The 23,281-nt window shown below is 44.4% G+C and overlaps 1 protein-coding gene across 4 annotated transcripts in view; it reads left to right on the forward strand.

Annotated features, from left to right (window-relative positions):
• The window catches only part of ZBTB40 (zinc finger and BTB domain containing 40), a 55,202-nt gene that overhangs the window by 12,905 nt on the left and 19,016 nt on the right, over positions 1–23,281 (forward strand). For all 4 annotated transcript variants that reach the window (XM_074975771.1, XM_074975772.1, XM_074975774.1 and 1 more), the window contains exons 4-7: positions 8,570–8,765; positions 9,405–9,547; positions 15,057–15,249; positions 22,835–22,968. In XM_074975771.1, the coding sequence (XP_074831872.1) occupies positions 8,570–8,765; positions 9,405–9,547; positions 15,057–15,249; positions 22,835–22,968 (666 nt within the window). The remainder of the gene's footprint in view (positions 1–8,569; positions 8,766–9,404; positions 9,548–15,056; positions 15,250–22,834; positions 22,969–23,281) is intronic.

A 23,281-nucleotide genomic window follows, 5' to 3' on the forward strand; every position in this document is an offset into this window, starting at 1 on the left:
CTCTCTCCTGTTATTTAAGGGCAATTCTACACTAAGCAGAGGTACGGTTTGAAGGATTTGGTATCAAGATACCAGACATTCGTATGTGAACTGAAGTTCTGGGCTGAGGTACCAATAAACACTTTTGGCTTCACCACAGATTTAGCACTAGTAAGAGTCAGAGACTTAGAAGACCAAATAATTCGGCATCTCTTCAAGAACAGTGCAGAAGCTGAAGGTGGAACCAGTGATTTAGTCCACAGAGAAGTGACAGGTGTAGGCACCAAGGATGTCTGTTAATAGTCCATCATGTGCTTCTCTGAAGACCATGCTTTGACGTAAAATGTTCCCCACCGTAAACTAGGGTTGAGGCCTAAGCAGATCTGTCGAGTGAAAGCCCAGCATTTAGACACTGAATTGATGAGTGTGTTTACTTCAGACAGATGAGGCAACAGGCATATCTGACTCAGGGGGGCAGGAGTCAGATACATTAAAACTTTTAGTAGGCTTTGCTCCAGTCATGCTGTGGACCTGTGTTAAGGCCCAAGGCATCCATCGTAAAGTTCTACATCAGGACCATTGAGCAATCCTGAAAAGCTGTGACTAGTTTTTATGTATGTTTCCAGGAATGTTATCTGACTTTTCCATCATGTGTAGGGCCCTACCAAATTTACACACATACAAAACACATCACAGACCATGAAGTCTGGTGTCCTCCTGGGAAATCTGACCTTTTGTGTGCTTTTACCTTACACAATACAGATTTAATGAGGAAAACAAACGTTTCTCAAGCTGGGGGTCCTGTCCTAAAAGGAAGCTGCAAGGAAATCATAAGGTTATTTTAGGAGGATCACAGCATTGTCGCCCTTGCTGCCTTCAGATGTGGGCAACTGGAGAGTGGTGGTAGAAAAGGTTGAACAGGTGCCCAGCTCTGAAGGCAGGAGCCCTCCAGGAGCAGTGAAAAAGTGAGGGAGGCCATGTCACCCTTCCTTCAGTTTCATCCTATTAATGTCATACAATTTCTTCAATTTGTCCAGATCATCTTGAATTTTAATCCTTTTTTCCAAAGCACCTGCAAAGCCTCCCAGCTTGGTATCATCCACAAACTTTGTAAGTGTACTCTCTATGCCAGGTAGTGGTGGCAAACAACCTAGTTAGTTTTAGGATAGTACGTGTATGAGTGAGATTGTTTGACATGGTTGTCTGCAATAATGGGGGCAGGGCTTGGTGGCCCAATGTCTTTTGTCCTGAGTCTTCACCTTAAGCCAAGCCCCTCCCTGCCAGTGCTCAGGTAGGAAACTTTTCCCTTCCAGAAATAGTCTTATTTTATTTTTTTTTCTCCTTTCTCTGAAGCGTCTGATGGCTGTGGCTGGAGATGGGACACTGGACAGGGCAGCCAGTGCTCTGAATTGGTACAAATATTCTTTGTCAGATGCTTGGTGGTGACTCTAGCTCAAATGGTCAGGGTAAAACACATTTCCATTTTGGGGGCTGGGAAGGAAATTTCTCTGAGGTCAGTTTAGCAGGGACCTTTTGGGAATAAAAAGCAAGAGAAGTTCTCCTTTCTCTGCAGCATGGAATGCAGGTCATTTGCTAGATTAATCTGAGCATGTCTCACCAAATCAGTTTCCTGCCTGTGCTGTGGTTGCAGCTGTTGGTGCTCTTTGCCTGTGGCACATAATAGTTCAGTTTCCAGAGGCCTGTAATATTTTGGTCTCGTCTGCATTGCTGGCCTTAGTGTGGAGGTGGCTAGGTGGGATCTGATACCATGTACCATGCAGGAGGTCAGACTACGTGATCTTCTAACTTTGAACTCTGTGGCTCTGTGTGGCTGCAGGGATCAGAGGGGGGACTGGTCCGAGAGCAGAGGCTTGGAATCCTGGGAGGACTCTGTCTCACATAACAGAGGACATTCAAGAATGTGGAGGAGACTGAGGCAGAGAGTGGCATACATATTTTGAATGGATCTGTATATCTCTTGTACCCTCTCCTGAAAGTGAAGAGTGGTTGTTTTAGAAATCCTTTGGCAAAGAGTGTGTCTTTGCTTCCGTTATAATTTGTCTTTGAAGGGTAGGTGCTAAACCAGAATGCTCACAAGTGAGGTGTTCTGTAAAAGGTGTGTGAGACTTGTGGTGTTCATAACTGGTCATGGGTCCTATGGCAACTTCCATGAAGGGGTACCAGCGAATGAGTCCACAGGCCAGAGAGAAAGGTGCTTGGAGCCTACTCAGGTCAAAGGGGAGCTTTAAAAATCACACGGGCCAAGCACATGGGTCCTAAAACAGCAACCTGGTGAGCATCCAACAAAGGAGCATGTACAGGGCAGTGATAGCACGTTATAGCCACTTGGAACCACTAGAGAGTGGATATAATTAAGCCATACCGTGAGCAGAGCAATAACCAGCTGTGCTGGGAGTGCCTCCTTTGTTTCATACTCCTACGTGCTAGATGCTGGTGTCAAGTGCCACTGTCTAGGAGAGTTTTCCCACATCTCAGAACCACCTTCCCTGCTAGTACCTTTTTATGAGTAGTTCTGTCCTGGCAAGGTAGGTAGGTACATTTTTGCTACATATTAAGAGAGTGCAAATAGACTCTGTACCAGGCTGGTATCAGAACAAGACTGACATTTTCAGTAATTCGGGAAAGCATGGGAGAGCTTTGCTTGTGTCAGATCTTTGGCTGTGTCTACACTGGACAGTTTTGTCGACAAAACAGAAGTTTTGTTGACAAAACTCGGGGAGCTTCCAGATTCCCAAGGCAGTCCGTCGACAGCGAATCAACAGAGCACAGGATTGTTGACAGTCTTATCCCACTCCCCAAGAGGCATAATGCCTCTGTCGACAGAGATCTGTCAGCAGAAAGCTGGACTGGGTGTTCTGGGGGCCCCTCTGTTAACAGACAGGGCTTCTGGGACACCGGGAAGCGCTGTCTGCAGTGCTTTAGGTTGGCCATTTTGTTGAGAGAGTGGCTTGGCAGTCTGGCCGCTCTCTGTCAACAGAGCAGATCGCTCTTGCGATCCACTTGGCAATTTTGCCGCGATCTATCAACAGAAGTTTCGTGGAAGTTACCTTCCAAAAAGATTTCTGTTGACAGGTCATTGTAATCTAGATGTAGCCTCCCTGTGCTGTCTTAGAGAAACTGAATTCAAATGATTGCACAGCTCATTTCTTCCCTTTACTGATGAGTTCAGATGAAATTTGGGGGAATGTTGATTTTTCCATGTACAGGATGAACCTCTCTAGTCCAGCACCCTTGGGACCTGATCAGTGCTGGACAAAAGAATTTGCTGGACCATGGGAGGTCAATGTTGTCTAGCACATTACCAACACTTCTCCTGCTTCCTGGGCCCTTCGAAGACATTTAGGAGTAAAGTGCAGCTAAATAACAGCACAGAACACTGAGAGCCAGGACTGATGGTTGTAAACAAACTTTATGAGACTGCGGGAAACTTGGCCACACCATGATACGCGGTCAGCCAGCTAACTAAAATCATGAAGAATTACAGATGTTGCTGGATGAGAGAGTGCTGGACTAGAGCGGTTCAGCCTATCACATACACATCACTGTGCTTGAGGAATATTTCCATTATGTATGGGCTTGTCCAATTATTTCCACCCTTTTGCAAAAGCAGGAAATTTGGACAAAGTTCTATGAGAGTAAACTCCTGTGTTCTTTGCATTTTGAAGACAGGGCAAGTGGCTGGAAGTTTTCTATCTTTAGTAAAAGCCATGCTAGAGAAATACTCTGGCCGCATCTACACAGGCAGCTTCTGTAGACAGAACAGCCCTTTTGTTGACAAAACCTGCTGAGTGTCTACATGGCTAAAGCGTTGTGTAAAGAGGTTTGTCGACAAAACTCAGCTGTTCAGCCAGCAGTGTTATACGTGTTTCCAATCAGGAGCAGCGCCTCTGTCGATAGTGTTTTGTCAACAGCGTGCCTGTGTATACAGCTCTGTTGAAAGAGAGGGCTTCCAGTTCCCCAGGCAGCCCTGTTTGCAGAGCTTCAGGTCAGCTCTTCTGCCGAGAGAGGGCAGTGCAGTGTGACTGCTTTCTGTCAACAGTGTGGATTGCTCTTTCAATCTGCTTTTATGTATAGATGCAATCTGTTGACAGAGGTACTGCCGAGGTTTCTCTGTCGGCAGTGACTTTCGTCGACAGAGGCTGCCCGTGTAGACATAGCTTCTGTTGCTAGAAAAGGGATCCTGAAGTTCTGTTCTATGACAAGGCCTTTGTGCCCAATTTTAGGGTTTGTCAGCTGATTGATATTTTGTAGGCTGAGGCTGAGGCTGAGGTAGAACTTCTGTAAGCTACATCACTGTTTTTTTAAGGACCTTCTTGTCAATTATTCATGAGAATGTATGTTAGAAAAACAAAAAGACCCCTTTTCTCTGAACTGGCAACATTCAATTCAGAGTACGGGTTTTCTTTGTAACTTCTGTGTACATCATGATATTTCATTAAATGTATAGTCTGGTTATAGCCTGCTTGTTTTTTCTGTAGTTTAGATATGTAAAATTAGTCTCTGTGCTACCCATGCTGATGATAACTCTGTCTGCATTAAGAGAAGAAAGTTCTGATGGCTCTCTTTTTTGCATTTCAAAAATTGTTCACTAAATATCCAACTTCCTTTGACAAAGGATTGCTCGTTATGTGTCTGAAATGTTCCCAGCGGAATCCTCTCTCAAATAAATGATAAGCCTGATGTTGCGAGGCACTTTACAGCAATGCTCAGCTAGAACTGTGTGTTTCGCCTGTCTCTGATAGAATGTAAATCGGATTGAATGATGGAAACAGCAACTACCTTGTTCAGGGCCAACTCTGTTAGCCTTCGATGTTGTGTATGGTACAGCGGTATGGAGGAAGTCCTGCATCTGGTGCGGTCCCCTATCTTCCCAATTTCCTAATTTCCAAGGATTCATTCTTTCTTTTCTCAGGGGCATGCCCATGCTAACTGTCATAAATGTGTCAGGATGTATCTTTCAGGGGAAGAACGTGTGACCTGATTGATGACAAAACTTGGTTTAAAACCATTAGTGTTGAGGCATGTTGTTGCTGTGGTACTGTGTTAGCTGGTCAGATTTAGATTTAAATAGGAATTCCAGCAGCAGTTATAAGTTCCCTTTGTGTTTCTTACAAGTTGTGCAGTTTCTCCTGCATGAATTGCTGTTAAAACGCACTGGACTGTTGTACCCACTGTTGGTGGTCATATTGGTCTAGACAGGGATTTATGCGAATTCTAAACCATATTCAGAAAGCACACAATCTCCAGTGCAGATGGGTGTTTGGGAACTTAGCATTTTAATCACAAAAATTGGTTTTATGTTCAATGCTCTGTCATAATCATGAGGGTTAGCCAGCAGCCTGGGAGTAAAAGGGTTAACCTCCTTAGCCAGGTGGGGTTGGCCTATAGAAATGTAGGTAAAAATTAAATTTTGGCTCCTCCCTTCTTCTGTTCTCTGTTTCTTTTTTTTCTTTCCAGCCATAAGGGAAAAAAACACAACATATCTCCCTCCAAAAGCAGGCCCTCCAATCTTCTGTAAGTAGGGTAAAGTTTAAATAAATCCATTAGGCTTTATTGTTTTATGGTTTGGAAAGTGGAATCTAGTGTCTGTGCACTTTTTAAAAATGTTCTTTTACTCTCCTTGTAACTAAGTTCTAGGCCCATGGTAAAAACTCCCCATGTGTTTTACTTTGTAACTCTTCCATCTAGTCATAAGGCTTGCAACACAAATATTGTAATAATAAAAGTTCTCCCTTTTTCTTTTTGTTAACCTGATATCGGTTAATGTTTGTTTCCTGGTTTTTACTTTTGGGACTAAAATTCCCCAAGTAGTCTCTCCCTGATTTCCTTATTATTACTTGGGTGGTGGCAGTGAATTTTATCCCCAAAATCTAAGGTTTTTATAATTTTTGGAAAAAAGTTTATACCAAAACCTGGTAAATAAGGTTTTGAAGGTACTTTTCCTGGCCTCCACTTCTGCATTTATCTTGCTAGAGTGGGAAAAAAGCCATAACATGCTCTTTACAATGAGAAGGATTTAAAATGTTAATTCATAATAAATGAAAGGTTAGATTCCATCTAAATGTGACGATTTCACAAGTTGTCTCAGGACATGAAGGCATTTCTAAAGTTTCATAATCAGAACTCTAAAATGAGCCTTCCCCCAGAATGCTGGAAGCTTCTAGCTCTCAGGAAGAGCCATGTCCGAGAGGCTATTCTAGAAACACTGACAACCGTGAGTTTCTTCAGCATCAGAAAACTCATCCCAGCAAGTCTCCTCTACCTCTCTCCAGCAAACTGGAAGAAACATTCATCAATATAGTGACACAGTCTGGGTGAGAGATCTTTTATTGAACCAACTTTCTGTTGGTGAGAGAGAGAGAGAGAGAGAAGCTTTCAAGCCACACCTTAACTGATCCTTTATCACAGGGGTGAGCAGACTTTTAACATTGAGCCCCACTTGTCATCCCTGCAATTAGCAGGGGCACCTCCCCATCCTGCCTAATGTGATCGAAGCTGACATAAATTTTAGTTATGTTCATATGAGAAAAATAGCCCTTTAGTACATGTAAGAAAATAAGTATGTAGAAGATAAAAATTTCATTAACCGGTATGCAAATGGCAATACACAGAGATAAAAACAGTAACATATTTCAACATTTTTAATGAGTTGGATGAGCCTGAGACCCAACAGCCAATCATGCTGCACCCCCCTTATGAACTGTCATGCCCCCGACTTTGCTCACCCTTGGCTTAGCATATTTGCCAACTACTTATGCTAAATAACCTGCTCTATCTTTCATTTAGCAGTGACACTCAAATGTACCTTTGCCCCCAGATCTGTGGCTCAGAAGTTTGTCTCTCTCATTAACAGAAGTTATTCCCCTACCTTGTCTGTCTCGTATCCCGAGAACACCCCAGCTACAGCTACACTGTAAACGCAAAAATAATCCATTGAGAAGAACCTGCAGTTGGGAGCTTGGGTTAGCTAGTCTGTTTACCTTTAATAAAAAATGACTAAGGATGGCTACTTACTTTCTCATATAAGCAGTGAAAATCTGACCTTGGGAAGCACTCTCAGCTCCCGTTCACTTCCATGGAAGTTGAATGTGCTCTGCATCTCACAGCATTAGGCCAGTAAAGGAAGAGGACAGACATGCAAAACCAAAGAATTTATGAGGTCTGGTTATCAACTTCCTGTTAAAAGTGCTCTTTACATGACCGATCTTTAAATCAGTATTCCAGACATGTCTGCGGCATCACCATACTCTCCCAAGGGCCTTTGTAACAGAAACCTTGATGTCCGTGTTCCTCTGCCTGGCAACAAAAATGCCATTAGCACAGTAAAAGCTGGGTTCATGCAGCTCTCCCTCTGTGGATACGCTTTGCATTGACTGCCATGCAACACTACTATATGAGCATTTACATCTGCTACAGAAAGCAAGTGCACCCTCCCCTGATGGGGTCTGAAGCAGCTACCTTCAATCTTTTACCATGGAAATGAAAGTGACGATAAGAGCAGAAAATAGCCATTCTCCCTGGAGCTGGGCTAAGCGCTTTTCTTCAAGAGTACTTTTGTAACATCCCTGGAGTCTTTACGAAAGGATGCTTGCTCTGAAGGGCTGCCTTCTCTCATTGAGAGTGAGACAGCTCGCGTTTAAAGGGGTGGTTTTACACCATTAATGGGCTATGAGGAATGGCCATGAGAGCACCAGCTCATTTTTCCCTTGTGTTATGGCCCCAATTAATAATTTCCCTAGCAGCTCATCTTCCCGAGTGTCCTGGTGTAGGACATAGGGATAGACCTTAGAACACTACATTCTGATCTCTAACAGCATTAGCTGAACCTGTGTGTGTTTGGCATTGCAGAAGATCAGGCACCAAACATTTTATGATGTGTGTGCCTGGTTTTCTGACTTGGGTTCCAGAATGGGCCAGATAGGAACACACTCCCCTCTCCCTGCACACAAGTGACCTCATTTTGCAGTGAAATTTAGTATTCCCCACTCTGGCATTCAAAGCATTTTTGGCAACCCAAGGTGTTGTTGGAATCTGGCTCCTGTAGAGCACCTGGAGAGATGTATTCAGACCTGAAATAGGAGCGCTTGCCAGCTGCAATTCATTGCACTCACCGTAACTATAAAAGCTGGTCGATTCGGCTTGTCATTCTCCTTCCTGTAGGCTTACAAGTAAATTAAAAAGTGTTCATGTAGCTAAATACTGAGTTTGGTGTGGACGGAGAGATGAATGTGCCCTTCCAGTGGGTACCTCCCCATTTGGCAGTCTGAAGTTCTCCACTGAGCTAGGGGTTGTGGGGGTGGTTGACCTTTGTGTGTTTCAGCACAGGGGTTAACTATGGTGCTAAGCCTGGCTAGCATGGGCTGACCTTCTGGCTTATACAGTCAAGCTCTATCTGCACTGTTTGTGCGGGGAGGCTGTTAACCAAAACTCTTAATGCCTTTGTGTGTATTCTGTGATATGCTGTAGCCTCATGTCTGTTGCCTTTGGGCCTTTTGTTCCCCTATGACATTTACTAGGAATAGAGAGTACCCCGGGGCCATTGTTGTGAATAAGCCTGTTTGTCTTACAGGTGCTAGTGGCATGCTTGGAAGATGCAGAAGAACAGTCAGTGTTCAAGAGTCTGCTGAGCAAAGTGAGGGACGAGCAGAGTCTGGATGCTGAGACTGTTGTGTCTGTGTTGGAGCTGTTCCAAAACACACATCCCAAGATAAAAGCAGCACTGCTGGAGCGAGAGCAGGACATGGGGGAGACCCTGCAGCAAACAGGTAGGGGACCAGGTACATGAAGCAAGGGTGGGCCTGTGAATGTTGGAGATCTGGAGCAGCTCTTCACCAGTTCCTCCAAAACCCTTCTGTAGTTCTGGCATAAGGCTGTTATTCAAGCATGGGGAGTTTGTGTCATTCAGACCCTAACACTCTGGTGTGTGATACAGCCAAAAACACTCAGAGAGCTTTTTGCAACTGGATTTTGCATTTCCATTCTCTCTGCCTGCCTGCAGTGGAGCAATCCCCTAAGTGTTCTTTGCCCTTCACTAACCGTAGGTCTAAATCAATGGCTAGGTGGCCAGCATGGGCCAGTTCTCTGACTGTGCTGTGGAAATGAAAACTCCTTTCTTATTTGAGTTTGACACAGCAGTGGCCTTGCAAACCCGCCGTTAACCTCCAGCTAGCTTTGCAGCTTTGTGCTCTCTTAGATAAATGAGACGTTTTCCTTTCACAGAGTTAAAAGAGAATAGTAAAGTGTTTTTCTTTGCTGCTTGCACTCAGGATAAGCTTTGCTCTTCACTTAGATCTCTCACCGAGATGCACATTCTCACATTTTTAGTGGAAAACACTTAGCCGTCACCTTTTTCAAACCTGAATTGTTTTTTTTTCCTCTCGCCTTTCCAAATCTTTCTTCCCCAGGAAACACAGAAGAGGGAAAGACCCTGTCTGCTCTGTTACTGGGATACAGGGAAGAGCTGATACAGAGCGTAACACAGTTGAGCCCCATCGTAGAGTTCCTAGAAACAGGAGTGGAGGGATTCCTGACTGGCTTGGAGAAGCGGGTAACAAATCTGAAATAAGGAAAGCTCTGTGTGAGTGAGGTGTGTGTGTCTGAACGGCACTTTCTTACCACATGATTTGCCAAGTCACAGTTGCTTCCCTGGCCTGGTAACTACCTTATTTACCCAACACAGCAAGGAATAGAAATAATTAATATTCTTGTGTTAACTTTTTAATTGACCCACGTGAACATGAGAGCTGGTTTGCAAAAATTCAGTGCTGGTGTATGCCTGCACTAAGAGGAACATTGATGGTGCTGTGGTCAATCTTTTGGGGTTTGATTTAGCATGCCTAGTAGGAAAGCACTAAATCAAACCTTGAGCCGCCCCCCCACCCCCCGCAGTACTCCTCACTGTCACACAAGGGAAATCAACAGGAGAGTTTCTCCTGTCCTCCTGCTGGAAATTCAACTTAAGGTGAATCTACTGCAGCTATGCAATTCTCGTAGCTGGAGTTGCGTCTCTTAGGTTGAATTTCTTTTCTAGTGTAGATCAGCCCTGAGATGAGCACTCCCAAATCTAGGCATTGAATGCCCAGTTGGCAAAGATGGGCAAGGGGAAGCAATGCAGTGGATGTTCTGTATAAGTTCTGTGAAGGTCCACTGGAGTGAACTCGGAGAGCTACCACAGGACTGTGAAAATCAGGACATAAAAACATTAGTGTTGAATACCCCTCCCCGTTTGATAAATGGGCATCTCATTCTATGTGAGTTTCTCTCAGCTGACCTGTCACCTTTCAGTTACCTCTACAAAGCTATTGGTTTACTACACTGAGCAAACAGTTGCTCATGAGTGTAGAATATCCTCATAGGTGCAGAACAGCTGTCTCAATGTTTGATAATCAGCCTACTTGAAATTCACAAAAAGCAACGCTTAGTGTTTTGTTGTGGATTAGCAGCACTCACCTGTATGTGTGCATGGTGCAATCACGGACTAGACTGGCCTAAAATGACCTCCTGGTTTATACAGTCAAGCACCTTTTGCGTTGTTTAGGGAGGGCTGTTTATCAAAACTCTGAATACTCTTGCCATATGTGTTTTCTGATATGCCTGCAGCCTCGTCTCTGTTGCAGTTGGGCTTTTTTTTCTCTTATGACACCGTATTACAAGGAATAGACAGTATGGTTGGGGCCACTGGTGTGAATGCAGCCTGCTTTCTGTCTGCAAGGGTTTGACCTGAGGCCAAAACACAGAGCAAAAAATCTCTGTTCTTACCTATAATAGTCTCCTAAGTTACTTTTTGTTATAGGCTCATTTTGTTACGATTTTCCAACAAAATGTTTCCAAGCATGAACTCTGCTTCTGGCCATTCTAGAAGGCCGGATAAGGTGCTCTTATCAGAATCCCAAATTGCTCCTTCCTGGATTTAGAGATTATTCCCAACGTTTGGCAGATTTTCTCCACTGAAGGGACACAAAGTTAAAACAGAATGTGGGTATGTGAGAAGGAAGGGTCATGCATAAACATAATAAAGCAACTAACATCCACCACTGGTGTTAAAAGCATAGGGTCACAGGTGCTCCAAGAGGTTCTATGGACTCCTGGTCCTTTATGTAGAGCCGCATGAATAAAGGGCAAGTGCAGCTAGCTGAAAATTTTCAATGTTTGTTGTCGACAGCAATCTTTTTTTTTTAAACATTTTGTTTTATTCTCTATTCTTTGTAGGCGATAGGTTTCGTTTTATTTACGAAACTAAAATGTGATGCAGACTTCTCCTTTGAGGGGTGTCCCTCTGGGCAGTGTTCCCTGTAATCTGGGCATTTGGGCCGCCGTCCAGGAGCGGTTCAGAGGCCACCCATCTGATTAGCAGGGCGCTCATGTTGCCCTCCAACGGCAGCACTTGTTTCTATTGGCGATGCACGTCCACGTACGCCTCAGTGCACAACACTCCACACGTGGCTGGAAAAAAGAGGGCGCGTTGCATGTGAAAGTTTCCTTTGGGGTATTCATGTGCCTCTGAGCTTGTAATCGAAGGTTTATGGTAGCAGTACCTGGTCGGGTTGCACACATGCATTCCCCATCCCGGGCCACTTTAGGTGGTTCTCTGGCTCTGTGTGACCAACCTTCCCTCAGTTCCTTCTTTGTTGCTTTTGGCTGCAAGTCAGAGCGCTCATCACTCCTCAGAGTGTATCTAATGAAGAATCACCCTGGTTAGTTCTAGTTTTATTAGAAGCAGTAAAACCCATTTTTTCATTTGTTTTGTCCCTACTTATCCTCCCTCCCCCGCCTCAAAAAAAAAATAAAGTCCTATTATTTCCTGACGAGAAATAGGTTTTAATTGAACCTTTACTCCCAGTTCTCCCCGTATAGTGGGATGAAACTCACTCCTCAGGGACAATCCAGTTCCCCTTTAAATCATGGATGGGGAACTGTTTTCAGGTTGGGGGTCACAGACACAGGGACAAATCAGTCAGGGGCTCCATAAGTCAGAAGCAAAAACAAACCAAAAAACCCGAACACCTCACTGATGTGGTCCCAACTTTAAAAAAAAAAAAAAATTGACACTCTCCTCTTTCCCTCACACACCAGCCCCAGACCCTTGGGAGGAAAGGCAGGGGTAGCATATTTTATGGGCCACTCAAGGGTCTGTGGTGGGGCCAAAGATGAAGAGTTCAGTATGGGAGGGAGCTTTCAGGAAGTGGGCTTTCAGTATGCTGTCTGGGCGGGAAGGAGGGTGCAGGAGTGGGCTGGGAATTTGGTGGGGTCTGGATGGGAGGGAGGGTGCAGAGGCAGGCTAGAGGTGGGTGATCTAGGCAGGCGTGGGGTGCAGGAGAGGGGTGGGGGTCTGGGCAGAAGAGCAGTACAGGAGCAAGCTGGGAGTGTGGCGTCTAGGTGGTAGGAAGAGTGCAGAAAGGTTTGGTCTGTGGGGGTCTGGAAGAGAAGGATCAGGGTTGGGTGAAGCATCTGGGAGGGAGGGGTCAGGAGCAGGGTAGGGCGCTGTCATGGCAGACCCACTATACAGAGCATTTTTCACTTTAGAACAACATGCAACCTCCGATGCGATGTTCAGATTCACTGTACTCTCATTTGCTATGACTTCAACTCCGAAGTTCCCTCCTCCTAGCGCAAGGCACTGTTCTGAAGCCAACTAAAGTGGAGCTCCCATAGGTGCTTCACCTGAAGAAGAGAAAATTACTGTTGTGTAGTAACAGGTTCTTTGAGATGTGTCCTCCTGCAGGCGCTCCACTCCCTCCTCCCTCCAGCCCTGTACTTCTGTGTGTCACGCTAATACTCTCCAGCAGAATAGAAAATGAGAGCAGGTTGGTCACACAGTATCATTTAGCCTCCCAAAGTGGCACAGGATGGGGACAATGCACGTGTGACCCAAACAGGCACTGCTACCATAATCTGTGATTACAAACACAACGGCCATGAAAGCCTAATGTGCAGCATCCCCAGGGGGACACATCTCCAAGAACCTACGTTTCTACAGAACAGTAACTTTCCCTGCTTTGTTTTCACAACCCTGATCAAGAGCAGTTCTGTCTTGTGCATTGAATGAGATGGGGTCCCTGGAAACAATAAAATGGGATCGTGTAATTAAAGGCTATCATTATGCATATGTACAAGGGTCTGAATTAGGGGTGGCATGTATAACCTTAACGTCGCATTTCCTGACTTGTGAGAGTTTGGCTTTTCAATCAGAATATTCTTTTAACATAACTTTTTGATTCAGTTTTCTATTTAAAAAGCAGCCTGAAAAGAGACAAATTCCATCTATGCTGATCCCCAGTCTGGGTTATCAACAGGAGCTCGATGTTTACATCCACAGCACAGAGCTAAAATGTATCCTAACAGAATAACTTGGTAGCAGTAGCACAAGGGGATGATACAATGTGCCGATGGGTTTCAGAGCTATTTGCTGATTGCAGAGGAATTTAGAAACCACTGTTTGCAAAGAGTTTTCTTGGCCATGTTTGGTATGTGGTATCTCTGTTTCCTTTTGAAAAGACCATCTCCTCTGCTACTGCCTACATCTGGGAAATGCAAGCTTGTGCAGTAAACACTTTCATATCTGGCAGCCACAGGACCAGGAGATTGCTGGATATTCAAATATTCTGGATAATAGAGTGGTATACCTAGCAATGCATAACACTTTTAAAAAAAAACCAAGATTAGATATTAGGAAAGAAGCAAAAAATATGTATGCAGAGCACTCTATTTACCAACACAGGAACATTGCCCACTGTAAGCTTATCCTGTATTTGCTATATTAATTGTGTTTACTCCTACTATACTATTCTTATGGAAAACATAACTAAAATTTATTTATGGTTAAAATGGTGGCTGTTTGAGAATTCTGGGTAATAGAATGCCAGATATGAAAGAGTTTACTGTATTCAGAGAATGCTTCTAATCTTGTGTTAAATCACTATTAACAAATAAAGTGTTTAACCGGGTTTCTCTCCCTTTCCCCATTTTACAGGAGCAAAAAAGAAGGGAAAATACTCTGAAAAAGCAAACCAAAAACTAAAACCAGATTTTTTTTAAAGGGTGGGGAGGGGAATTGAATAAAAAAGCAATCTTTTTTGGAACTCACAGAATGAAAATAACATTGAAATACTTTATCTAAAATGTTTCCCATTTTTTGATCCAACACTAAGTGCCAGGTTTGGTGGGAAAATGTAATCTGACCTTGTGCATATAGAGAGGTTGACAAACTAAACACACCTTTTGGGACAGGTTCCTCCAGCTTCACCCTGGAAAAGGGGTACCTCTAAGTCCTCTGTGCCACCAATCAGGGCACCCTTTCTTACTGTGATGCTGTGACAAGCTGCAGACGTCTCCACATACTGCACCTACACAGACATCCTCATGCATGCGTTTGCCAGCCACTCATTGTCCAGCAATAGATTCCAGCCAGTTCTCCCCTGCTTCCCAGTTTTGCAATACAGAGCTGTATCATCTTACTCTGGTCAGAAGCCTAACCAGTGTAAACTTATTATTCATCCATCCCTTCTACAAAGGAAAGTGGACATGCAAACCAGTCCTTGCAAACAGATTTATTAACTACAGAAAGATAATTATTTAAAATCTGTAAGTAGTAAGTGTACAGATCAAAGTTGGTTACCTAAGAAATAAAAGTAAAATCACAATCTGAGTTCTGTAATCTAGGCAAGATTTGAATGAAGTGGTGTCTTACTCTGTTAGATAACGTAAGAAAGCTACAGGTCTTTCATACATGTGCTGGCAGCCTCCTTTATCCTGGGACCACCTTCCCCAGTTCAGTCTTTGTTTTCTAGATCGGTTTCCTCATAACCTGTTCTTCTGGGTGACACGTGTCAGTACATAGTGTGCTTAGACACCAAATTACAGGGATCTTATAAATACTTCAGAGTATGATGTCAAGTATATCTGAAGCAGTGGGTACAGTAGATGCAATATTATAAAAAGACTATACAAAATTAATGGAACATTCTGTCACCTTATACCATTTTAGGCCACATTGGGGCATTCAAACATAAGTGTCATTTGGGAATGTCTTGTCACAGGTTGTTTGCTTGTTCCTGCAGGTGATTCTGGATTGCTGTCAAGGCAGCTCCCACAGGGAGGCAATGGAGAATCTTCTCAGGAAGGTGGTAGAAGAGAAGACCCTGAAAGCTGAGAGCCTGGTAAAACTCCTGGGGGCTGTAAAAGCATCATTCCCTGATCTGCACCTTCTGCTAGACAATTTGGTGGCAGCAGCAGTTGTGTCTGATGGCACAGGTATTAATGGATTTAGCTCAACAAAGTGAAAGCTAAGGGTGGCTCGGTATAAGTACGTACATAGGGAGCAAATATTTATTAATGGTCTCATCAGTTTGTAGGAGAAAGATATAACACAATCCAGTGGCTGGAAACTGAAGCGAGACAAAGTGAGAAATAAGATGTACGTTTTTAACAGTGAGAGAATTAACCATTGGAACGATTTACCAAGGAACATTCTCATCACTGATCATTTCTGAATCAAGACTGGCTGTTACTCTGGTAGATCTGCCCTAAAAATTATTGTGGGGCAGTTCTCTGGCCTGTGTTACACTGACTGATCTTCAAAGTGTTGTAGGCTCAGCTCAGATCATGTTTGGATGTTTGTGTACACTTCAGTGAACTTAATGTTTATAATTACAAATAAGCTTTTGGTTGTTAATCGCGTGAACATAACGCCTCTGGTATCTGTGATAAACCAGTGGTTTCACACAGTGTTTCTTTTATAGGCAAAATTGCCAAACTCCACAGTTTGGTGCATTGATGTGAAGTCCAGATAGTGGCTGCTGGTACAGATGCCCCCTTATTTGAGAAAAGCAGATACCAAAGCACTGAAGCACAAACTTTGCCTTGCATGCCCTGTATTTCATGTTGACCAATCCCACAGCTGTGGAAAATGAGTCCCTCTTGAGAGCTGAGGTTGTGACTAGCTTTCCATTGTGAGGTTGGTTTTGAGTGCCCTTCTCCATCACTTGAGACTTGTGGAGATTGTGGGTCCTAGATTTTCGTTTGAGGTATAGCCATTGAAGTCAGTGGCTCTAGATTCCAGCTGATAATCTGACCCTCTACATTCCACAAGTGTATCTTTGGTTTTGCAGAGTATATAAGCACTACAGTCCCCCCAAAGCTGATGGATGTCCCTCAGGTCTCTCTCAGAATCTTATAAGGCTTTATAAAAGAGCTAGTTGTAACATAAAGGACTGAAGGGTGAACCAGTGCTGGAGAGTTGGCAAAACTATCATCTCTGAAGCAAATGGGCCAGTTATACCTTCCAGACCATTAGCAACCATAGATTCCCATACTGAACTCCAAGCCCTCCCTTGGAGCTCCCTGTTAGCGGCTGCATTCCTGCAGTATTCAGTTAGCATTTACATAGTTTTAGAAGGATGTAGCATAGCTCTATGAAAATTCAGCTCTAATGATTTAGCCTGGAGTTGGTGTTTGGCTTTGCCCGAGGGAGTGCCATGGAGATGTTGTGTTAAGTTAAAAGGGAGAAGCTTTCCTGTGCTAAATGTCTATCATAACATGGGAGAATCAGCAGTGCCTTCTCAGGGTCAGGACATTGGTTGGCTGCCGGGTAGACTGGAGCTATGTTATTTTGTTTAAGATTCGGTGTGTGGTAGTAATGAAACTCGTGGGGCAGTTTCTGTGTGCTGCTACTGCTGCTCCTGGAATCCTTGCATTTGTATTAGTGTCTGTTGAGGGCAAAGCCTTTGAGCAGTTGTGCTGCTGTGTTTTACATTGGTGGCTGGACAGTCTCAAAATCCAATTTCAGCCTGGAGATCATGCAAGTAGGGATCACCACAACATTGGGCAGAAAGGAGTATAATACCCCTGTAACCACTGTGAATTCATTTGTAGTCATTTCTGTGAAGGATTTCAGGCTTCAAGGTGGTCAGTCACGTATGGGAGATGCTGGCACATATCTCCTCCAATGTGCCTGGTTGCAGCCTGCCAGAACCTCCATCTGTATCATCTCTGCTTAGGTGCCCCCTCTTCAGCCACCTCTTGGTGCTGGCCACCACGGCTACACATCCGTCTAGGAAGTGGAGGGTGAGGCATTCTTTGGGACCATGGAGCCAACTTCCATTCTTATTTGTTTACATCTTTGGGCAGAATTCCTATCTGCAGTATCCAAACTCAGCAGAGCAATGGGGAATGTCTGGAATTCTCCACTCACCATCTCTATCCGGCACCTTTGCCCTATAGTACCTTTGTACCATCCAGTACATGTGCCCCATTTTTTGTTACTTGTCTCATAGAACCTGTTGTTTCCTGACTCTGTGGTCCATCCCTCATTTGAGGGGTTAGCCTTTCTGTTCTGTGTGTGCCTAGATCTTCCCTCCTGGACTTCAGATAGGCCAGCATCTTTCGTCAGCACCGAATCTCCTTAAAAATTCAAAGCTATATTAAAATGCAGTGAAATATAAAAAAGAACATAAGATGAATGTTTAATAGCTAATTTGTTCCCATAATACCAATAAATCCCTCTGTGACAAACATTCCAGGCTGACAGTATACCTCATCATTTGTTGAGCACTGTTGCTTCCCTTAAAACAACAGACTCCAAATGTGGTTAATTATCTCCTGGTAATCCCCTTTCCAGGGAGCAGCCGTCCTTAATCACATTCATTGCATATCCTGGAACTGAAATTGGAATAAATAGATACATAATGTTCTTCACCCTGGAAATAAAGAATGAAGGAGCATGCACTGATATGGCCCTGCACTGTGTGTCAGATAGAGCAGCTCTGGATTTGGGACAGTACTACCTGTGGTGTGAAATGCACCTTTATTGCTGTGAGCAGAGTTTAAGTACTTGTACTAAGTGTACAGGTATTTTCAGAGCTTGATGTGATTGCTAGGCTTCGAATAAACTCTAAGAATTAATGTTTGTTTAAAGAAATCATAAACATTAAATATGAGAAAAAACTTTACTCCAGGTTGAACTTCTCTCTTCCAGCACACTGAGCATCTGACGGGTGCTGGATGAGAGAATTTGCTGGGCCACAGGAGGTCAATATTTTCTAGCACATTAACAACGCTTCCACTGCTCACTGGTCTCTTAGAAGACATTTAGGGGTGAATTGCAGCTAAATAACAGCGCAGGACACTGAGAGCCAGGACGGGTGGCTGCAAACAAACTTTATGGAACTGCAGGAAACTTGGCCACACCCATGGTAAGTGGTTGTCTGGCTAACTGAAATCATGCTGGATTACAGATGTTGCCAGATGAAGGAGGTCCGGATTAGAGAGGTTCAAGCTGTAGTTCTTAGCCCAGGTCCCTACTTAGTGTAGGATTGTTCCTTACAACTCCAGGATGTTTAGACCATTTAAAGCTAGACTGAGTAATGGAGCTTTCATCACTTCCCTTGTGAGACCAGGCCACTTTCTCACTGAATTCATTGGCAGGAAGTTTCTCCTGAAGCTCGCTCTGAATTTTCCTTTTTGTAATTTCTTCCATTAACTCCAATTGCCCTTCACCACCCTAACAAGTAGTGCTTTCTCTTTACAGTGCGTACACTTCCAGCTCTTGGAGACTCACAGTTTATTTCCCAAGAGCCCAAGTGTTCTGCATATGTAGTTCATTTTGTCCATCAGCACCTGAACCACGTTGTTACTCTTTCCTGATTCACTCAAATTTTCAGCTGTGTTCTAGTGTTGATGTGCCTGCAATCAAATGTCATTTTCTACGTTCATCATTTCTCTGGTCTGGAGAAGAGGCAGTTCGGAATGACAATTATTTTTTTGGGCTTCTGTTTTGCAATCCACAGTTTACTTTACTTTACTTTCTCCTAAATATTCTCATCAAAAATAATCCAGCCCACGCAGTCCCTAATTATTGTGGCCATTTGGTGGTTTTGGTGTTTGGAAAGTGGTAGTGTATTTAATACATTACTTGCTCACACCTGAAGAAGGGTGGACCAAAGAGATGGCTTTCTCAAAGGCTGTGATTTACAGACTGTAGTCCCTTCAATGCCATGACAACCAAAAAGCAGCAGTGGAGCTTTCTAACTGCAGAAGAATCAAAAAGAGACGCAGTGAAGGCTGATCTCACAGTACTATCTTCATGTGTTGAACTGAAGTCTGTTGGTCTTGGCCAGAAACAACCTTTGATCTGACTGTGACTGTTGCTTTCAATAGACTAGAAATACCTGTTTTCATCCAAGAAACTTACGGGTATATACTCACACTGTACATCTGATATGAATAAATTTAGAGCTCATACAACTGAACAACTAATAGCACTTGGATAGAACTAACCAGAGTGCAGGCGGACACAGCAAACTGCAGTTACAGAGCTCAGCTAGTGCAGCTCACGCCTGCTGCCGTCCTTTCCTACTGATCCCTGCCAGTGACCTTCCATCCGAGTCTGCAGCATCCGGCCTCTGTTAGTCACAGCACCTTACTACCAAGACATCTCGGACCTGTCCTGCAGCCCCTGACCTCCAAGGCTCCTGTGAGGAGAATCTATTTTTAATTCAATTTTCAGTTTACAGATCGTTGATGAGTAGACCCTAGTGTTCCTTTGAGGCTTCCTGTCTGCTTTAACGCCTTAGCTCTGAGCAGCAGAAAGGCACAACATACTAAAAATCCATTTCTCATGGATGATGTTGGGGGGGTGTTTGTGGGGGGAAGGGGGATGATGGGGAGAAGGATCCAGTGGAAACTCTCGGAAATGAAAGTCTGGACTCCACATATGAACAATGAGAGAGGAACTTCTGGTGGGATCTAGAAAGCAGTATAATATCACTGTCTGGAAGAAAAATTCTGCATTTGTTTTCCTTCCAGATTTCCTCAAAGAGCAGGTTGAGTTGCATCACTTCCTTTCTCATTTCCAGGCGCAGCTGCCAAATGGCAGGTGCCAACTAAGCCTGTTCTTCCAGTGTTGCAGATGTCAGAGCTGAAACCACTTAAGCCAGTCCCCCTCTTCACAATCTGGTTCGTGACCTACTGGAGACTTCCATGCATCTGCCACAGACTAGCCAGCACTACTCGTCTGCTGCTGGAGATTTGGATTTCCATTTTTCTATTGCTCTGTTGAGACCTATAGAATCAAAGCATCATAGAATCCTAGGGCTGGAAGAGACCTCAGGAGGTCATCAAGTCCAGCCCCCTGCCCAAAGCAGGATCAACCACAACTAAATCATCCCATCCTGGACTTTCTGTAGCTGCAGCTTAAAACCTCTAGGGATGGAGAGTCCACCACCTCTCTAGGTAACTCATTCCAGTGCTTCACAACCCTCCTAGTGAAATAGTTTTTCCTAATCTCCAACCTAGGCCTCCCCCACTGTAACTTAAGACCATTGCTCCTTGTTCTGCCATCTATCACTACTGAGAGCAGCCTCTCTCCAGCCTCTTTGGAACCCGACTTGAGGAGGTTGAAGGCTGCTATCAAATTGTCCCTCACTCTTCTCTTCTGCAAACTTCTACGAGCTCAAATCCCTCAGCCTGTCCTCATAGGTCATGTGTACCAGCCACTTACTCATTCTTTTTGCCCTCTGCTGAACCGGCTCCAATGCATCCACATCCTCTCTGTACTGGGGGAGGGGCAGAACCGTAGGCAGTACTCCAGATGTGGCCTCGCTAATGCCAAATAAAGGGGAATAATAACTTCTGCAGGTCTGTTGGAAATGCTCCTCCTAATGCACCCCAATATGCCATTAGCCTGTTAACTCATATCCAGTTATCCATATCCATATCCACTGTAATCCCCAGGTCCTTTTCTGCTGCACTGCTGCTGAGCGAGTTGGTATTCAGCCTGTAGCAGTGCTTGGGATTCTTCCATCCCAGTGCAGGACTCTGCACTTCTCCTTGTTGAACCTCATCAGATTTCTTTTGGCCTAATCCTTCAATTTGTCAGGGTCACTCTAGACCATATCCCTACTCTCCAATGTATCTACCTGCCCCACTAGCTTAGTGTCAAATACCCAGAACAGGAGTCAAGTGAACACAATTCTCAAGTCCTGCAGCACCTAACATGCAGCCAGACAGCGTGCTTACTGGAGCACCAGTGTGATGATATGAGCTGGGCCAATAATGAGAGAAACTGAAATCATTCAACTTTCAGCTTCACAAATCCATCTTTTGCTGTGTTTTGCTGTAGCTGATGCCAGCTAAAGAGAAATTAACCCATCTTCTGCAGTAAAAAAACACCCTGCACCCTGCTGCAGTGATGAGTGAAATCATCTAGTCCTCTCTGGCCTTCAGCTTGGGATTTAGGACTTCATGTTTTAGTCAAATAGACAGAAAATCATCTCTTTCTCCAGGAGCTAAGTTCTGTGCAGCTGAAATCCCTCACAGCAGCATCTATGTGTCCATGAAGAGCTCCGCAAAGGTTTATTGGTATTATCTCAGTTATTGGATCCCATAATCCTCCAGGGTCTGTCTGTCTGAATGCAAATGAAAACAACAGATCTGAAGAGACTACTGGATCCTTCCTGCCCCGGTCAACACCCTTCCTCACAGATGTCACTCAGGCTGCTTTCATCTTAGGCTTTCCTCTAAGATTCCACCAAATCCTCTCACTTCCTGTGCTCTCCCGCCACTGCAGGTATAGACCCCCTTCCACAGATGTGCGTCAACCTCACTCCTGATGCTACAAAGTGGAGACTCAACATTTCAGAAGTCAGATAAGCATCTGGAGGTTTGGTTGCTTATTTGACTCCCTTGGGTCACTCCTTACTTGGGTGGGAAAATGGCAAAAGCCATCTTTCCTGTGTGACTTCCAGCACATCCTTATAGTCAGGTCTGGAGACACCAGAGCGCTCTCCACATGTTATTCATTGCTAGAATTGTGCAGCGTATTGTTCATTGAAATGAGTAATAATGAGGCACAGCAGGAATGGCGAGCTGATATATACTGAACTGTTTCTAACAAGGCAGCACTTATCTCTAGAAATTGGTAAAGCTTTTGAGGCCGGGGTGGTGGTGGGGTGTTTCTGTGACTCGGTTCCCCTCACTGTTGTCCTCCTAGGTAACAGGAGTGCACGCATCTCATGTCCTTGCGGCTGGTGAGGACTTTCTGTGAAAAACTGAGTTGAAAGAAATTAAGAAGTGCCATCAAAATGAAACACCCTCTATTTGGCAAACCCAAGGTCACACTGGGCACAGCTCTGCTGCCTGACCCCTCCCCTCAACCCAACCCCAACTTACTCCTGCTGCTGAGTTCCCCTGACAACTATAATCACATTTTCTTACTTTAAAATGGTTGTCTTTCCCCACTTCCTGTATAATAATCTCACCCAAACAAGAATGGAGCTGAGCTGGCTGACTCGCAGTTACTGGAAAAGTGAGACTGACTGTCCACATACTTCCATAAAATGTGCCAAGACGCACACTGGAAAAACTAAAGGAAATACATGTACCGTAATCTCTTCCACTGCAGCGATCTTAGGCACTGCTGGTCCCAAAAGCAGGTAGGATGCACTCAGAGAGAAGTAACAGAGAAAAAGCTGTGCTAGTCTATATACAATCAAAACAAAACAGCAGTCAGGTCAGAGAGAAGTGTGACGCCTTGTTTGTTAACAGTGTTCCTTTAAAGGAATTCGTTCAAAGGAATTGGGGAACCTGTTCTTCTCACTCCACCCTCCAAAGTGGACAAGCACTGAAACTGTCACTCCTGCTGTATCTCCAGTTTTAATTGTTGTTGGATGATGTTTTCTCTTCCACAACTAACACCACCGAAGTCTGCACCTTTGGGCTTTGCCCTCCCGCCTCTCCCAAAGGGCAGTATTCCCACCAGGGGGAGGGATGCCTGAAATAGGGTAAAAGAGGTAAGATCCTTTGGAACCCACTCCAGTCTTATTATCTTCTTTTCCTTCAGTGGCCACCAATGAAAGTACAGCCATTGAGATAATCCTGAGACATAGCAAGCTGATCTCAGAGGCCATCAAGCAGAGAGCTGGACTAGAGGGCTTGGCTCCAGGCGAAGTGGGCCTCACAGAAGCAGTGAAAGAGGTATTGATGGGGTGGGGGTGTGTGGGGGGGTAAAGTAGCTCACAGCTGTCCTCTGCTTTAATGTGATGTGTGTCCCATGGTGTTGTCAGCTCCTGGTTTGAAACGTTTCCATCCTGATCCAAGCTGACTCTGCTCAGGACAGAGTACAGCATGGTGTACTGGCACCTGTGTGCTCAGAGCTACCCCTGTTTTAGAATGAGGGGGTGCCAGATGTTTTATGCGAGGGGTACATGCAGGACAGTTCCAGGACAGTTACCACTGACATACAGTACCAGCTCTGCCCTGCAAAGTGGTGTAGATGCTTGTCATGTGA

Source organism: Carettochelys insculpta, chromosome 23 (assembly GCF_033958435.1).
Source record: "Carettochelys insculpta isolate YL-2023 chromosome 23, ASM3395843v1, whole genome shotgun sequence".
Taxonomy (NCBI): domain Eukaryota; kingdom Metazoa; phylum Chordata; order Testudines; family Carettochelyidae; genus Carettochelys; species Carettochelys insculpta.